The sequence below is a fragment of the Lathyrus oleraceus genome, chromosome 6 (genome assembly GCF_024323335.1).
Source record: "Lathyrus oleraceus cultivar Zhongwan6 chromosome 6, CAAS_Psat_ZW6_1.0, whole genome shotgun sequence".
In the NCBI taxonomy this organism is placed as follows: Eukaryota; Viridiplantae; Streptophyta; class Magnoliopsida; order Fabales; family Fabaceae; genus Lathyrus; species Lathyrus oleraceus.
The window spans coordinates 69,768,974-69,773,051 of NC_066584.1; the positions used below are offsets into that span (position 1 = coordinate 69,768,974).

The 4,078-nt window shown below is 34.6% G+C and overlaps 1 protein-coding gene across 1 annotated transcript; it reads right to left on the minus strand.

Annotated features, from left to right (window-relative positions):
* Positions 1 to 369: 369 nt before the first annotated feature.
* On the minus strand, positions 370 to 1,216 carry LOC127092115 (ethylene-responsive transcription factor ERF098-like). Its single transcript, XM_051030928.1, has one exon. The coding sequence runs from the start codon at positions 1,022 to 1,024 to the stop codon at positions 590 to 592; it is 435 nt and encodes a 144-aa protein (XP_050886885.1). The 5' UTR covers positions 1,025 to 1,216; the 3' UTR covers positions 370 to 589.
* Positions 1,217 to 4,078: the final 2,862 nt, after the last annotated feature.

Consider the following 4,078-nt stretch of genomic DNA (forward strand, 5'->3'; position numbering starts at 1 on the left):
TTAATAACGAATGATGTAAAGTTACAATTGTAAAAAAAAATTAAAATAAAAGACAATGGTAGAACTTTTGCCCACTTTTAGAGTATGAATAAGAGGTATTTGAATATATAAAGGGAAGTGTTTTTGAAAATCTAAAGCGCACGGGTACAAGTACAAGTACTTGTATTAAGATTGTTATCTACAAAGATACATATTTAGGTACAATTTTCAAACAGATAGTTATCTTAGTACCCTATCTAAGTTCTGCTCATGGTTACTTTGCATTAGTTTGGCACATACACATATAACTTGATTTGAGTAAAAAAAATTAAATTGATTTTATCAGTTTCAACACAATTTTATTTATTTTCTCAATATATTTAAATAATATTCAACTCAAACGACACATAAAAAAGAACATAACAGGAGTACGTTGTGTAAGGTACGGATACATGTAAACCAATTGACTAGTACAAAATGTCACTGTGAATGTGATAACCTTATCCAATTCCCATTCTAAAGGACATTTAATTTTTCACTAGATTTTGTAAGTACTCCAAAAAAAACAATTGTCCTCATACCAAATATTGAGTTCTCACTTCTAGTTAATCTACTTAGGCAAGTTTTTGTGAGTAGTAATTTCACTCTGATCACAATCAAGAAGATCTTCCAACAATTTATCATCCAAACATTCAAACTCAATAACTTCTTTTCCATGCTCATATTGATAACTTGATTCAGAGCAAGAAGATGAAGGTAAATTAGGTCCTAGTAATGATGTTGAAGAGTTCATAGAAGGGTACTCATGTGGAAAATTGAGAATGGCTAAACCGCCTCTCATTTCAAACGCGGCGCGGTCATAAGCTCTTGCGGCTTCCTCCGCGGTGAGAAATGTGCCTAGCCACACGCGCGTACCACGACGAGCCGGGTCACGAATCTCGGCCGCGTACTTTCCCCACGGACGACGTCTCACTCCTCGGTATCGAATTTCTTTTGGCGACTCTTGTTTCGCATTCTCTTCTTTCTTTGATTTTTCTCCTTCCATTAAGTATTTTGTAGCTTATTACTATAGTGCAAAATTATTAGCTACCTTATAGCTAGCTACATTTTGGAATTTATATATGCTTGCTATATCAAATTTCCATGTGTCAAATTCTTGATATTTAGATACAATGGATGGAGAATTCATTTAGCAATTTGCTGAGATCTCTTGATGGAGATTGTTTTTGAGATGAGTTCAAAGTATGTGGATCACAAAGTTTAATTTGGTGATGGCTAAAATTGCATGTGTAGGGTCATTAACACAAGATGTTTTGTTTTCAATTATTCTTAAATCATGTCACTGCATTGGTATCTTGGTTCTCAATTCCAGTATAGTTACGATTTTATATACAATATTTTTTGTTGAATTAACTGATTATATTGTCGTAAAGTGAGTAGTTTAGATTTGCTTAAATCAGTTTAGTCAAAAATTTAAAGAAAAGAGATTTGTCTTAAGAAAAGGCAGGTAGCTTTCATTCACCACCTGAAACATTGAACTTTCAGTGGCATTAGCATCATGACTTACATCACGGTTTTTGGTTTTAAACGGTTAGAATTTTATTTATTTCCAATATTTTTATTATTAATATAATAATAATAGTCAACATATACTCAAATAAATATTTATTGAGAAAAAAATAACAATCCAAATTAAAATATAACAATTTCACATAAAATGGCTGTTCATCTTTCTTGATCGATCAATTTATCCTATTTTGATACATTATTTGAAGATAGCCGAAATATATCCGAATGCATCGCACGCTCGAACATACAACAGAGTTGTCATCGGACTTTATTTATTTTTGAAGGAAAGAGAAAACATCGATAAAATCTGGGAAAAGAGAAATATGGGTAAGAAAGTCGGTTATGATAGGGGAATGTATTAGCACCCCTAACATTCATGGTACTCCATGAGAACCGTTTTGATTGTTCTTGCTCGAATGAGTGTTATATCTGAAGATTACTCGCGAAAGGAATAAGGGAAAAAAGGAAAGAAATAGATAGAGTGCTCGACGAGGATTGAGGTTTTCATGCCTACATATCCTTATAGTGCAATAAGGAATTTAGAATTCCGTAGTTCATAGAACTAATGGTGGGAGATGAAAAGAAACCGTGATCAAAATATGGTCTGAACCAAATGATAATGTTGTTTAAACTCCAAAAAGGGATGAAGTCTGAATCCAAGAGTAAAACTGATATGAACCAACAAGTGAGGGGCCTAAGACACGGTGTCACTGTATTGGAATAACCGAAAACAAATGGAATTAAATGGATGGTTTCACATGCAAGCAGACACAAGATGGAGCTTAAAGAAATAGTGTATTTGGCTCAAAGATATAGGCATATCACATGTAGTGAATGAAGGTAGAAGATATTGAATAAAGGTAGTGAATAATGGTTTATGGATATGAATGGTTCCCTAAGGAAGAAGGAATAATTAGGATTATGCTTGCCAAGGATTTGCATCATCGTGCCTACGTATTCTCACGGTGCAATGAGAAAGTCAGAGCATTCGTAGTTCGTGGAACCATGAAAACAAAGAGAGGGAACAAAGAAGTGTTTGTCTAGGCAACAAGGAATGACAAGACAAACACAACTAAAAGGTAGGATTAAAGTGCTGGACAATAACTTATACCAACAAAATGATAGTATTGGAAACCATAAGGAAAATGAACTTTGAATCAAAGAGTAAACGGACAGACCAACAAGTGAGGGGCCTAAGGCATGGTATCATTGTATTGTAATGACCGGAAGCAAGGAGAATTAAATGTTTGGTTTTATAGCACAAACAACTCTTGATACAAAGGCGGACAATCATCCTAAAAGGGTGAGTATGGAACCCAAAGGAAAGTATTGATTCGTATAAGGAATAGTATATCACTATAGGGAATAAACAATTTGAAACCAAAGAGGAATGGTATATTGGATCCATGAAAGAATAAACTTTGAACCAAAGAGTAAAGGTAAACCAACAAGTGAGGAGTCTAAGGCATGGTATCACTGTATTGGAATAACTAAAACAAAGAATTAAGTGTCTGGCAATAAGTCAAACATCTCTTGGTTCACAAGGTGGACTCCGATTAAATCGTCCAAAAAGGATAAGTGCATGGAATCCAAGGAAAACATATTTGATCTTAAAAGATGGTATTGATTGAATGGAGAAATGAATATGATATGATCAATAAATAGGGTAGCTCGAGGAGAATTTGAATCCTCGTGCCTACGTATTCTCACTTTGTAATGAGAAAGTCAGAGCTTTCATAGTTCAACCCACTAGGACTGACAGCAAAAAATTGATGAGGCAAGAGAAATAATGTAATAACAAAATATGGAAAGTGCTCGACAATCATTTGATATGAGTAACACTAAAGTCTATGAATGAAGGAAAATGCTTTGAATATCTAGGGCCTACGCCCCGTACACAAAGTCACTCTAGACAAGGGTAGGAGAAACTCTGCCTCATCATTCCTCATTACGTAAGGCTCGTGGCGTATGATTTTTATCATAACTGACAAGTTGTTATGGAAGAATCCTCATTGCTGCTCCTTGGGTTGATGTTGCTTTAGTGAAGAAGACTTGACAATTTATTTGATTCGTATTGTATTAAAGTCTATGAATGAGGACGAATGCTTTGAGTAGTTAGAGCCTACATCCTGTATGCAAACTCATTCTAGACAAGGGTAGGAGAAACTCCGTCTCATCATTCCTCATTACTTAAGGCTCGTGGCATACAATTTGAATCGTAGTTACCAAGTGTTGACCTTTGTTGTATCTTGTATAATCCGCTGCTTGATTTGACTGGGATTCCTCACATGAAAGTCTGGACTTGAAGCTTTGAGATCCACAACATACATAAAGAGTCTTATCAAGTGATCAAGGGTCTTTTGATCACTTGATTAGACTTATGGGATTATATATGATCAAAGGATTTAGCTAATCAAAATTGCTTTTGATCAACTTGAATCGATGGTTTGAATTAATTTGAGAATTATGGTTAACCTAATCTAAGCGTTAAGATTATGTACAAACTATTCTTAAGGGAGCATGCCACAAT

What these genes read in the sequence shown, in the direction of transcription:
- LOC127092115 (XM_051030928.1), bottom strand. Translation starts at nt 1,024, where the DNA reads ATGGAAGGAGAAAAATCAAAGAAAGAAGAGAATGCGAAACAAGAGTCG.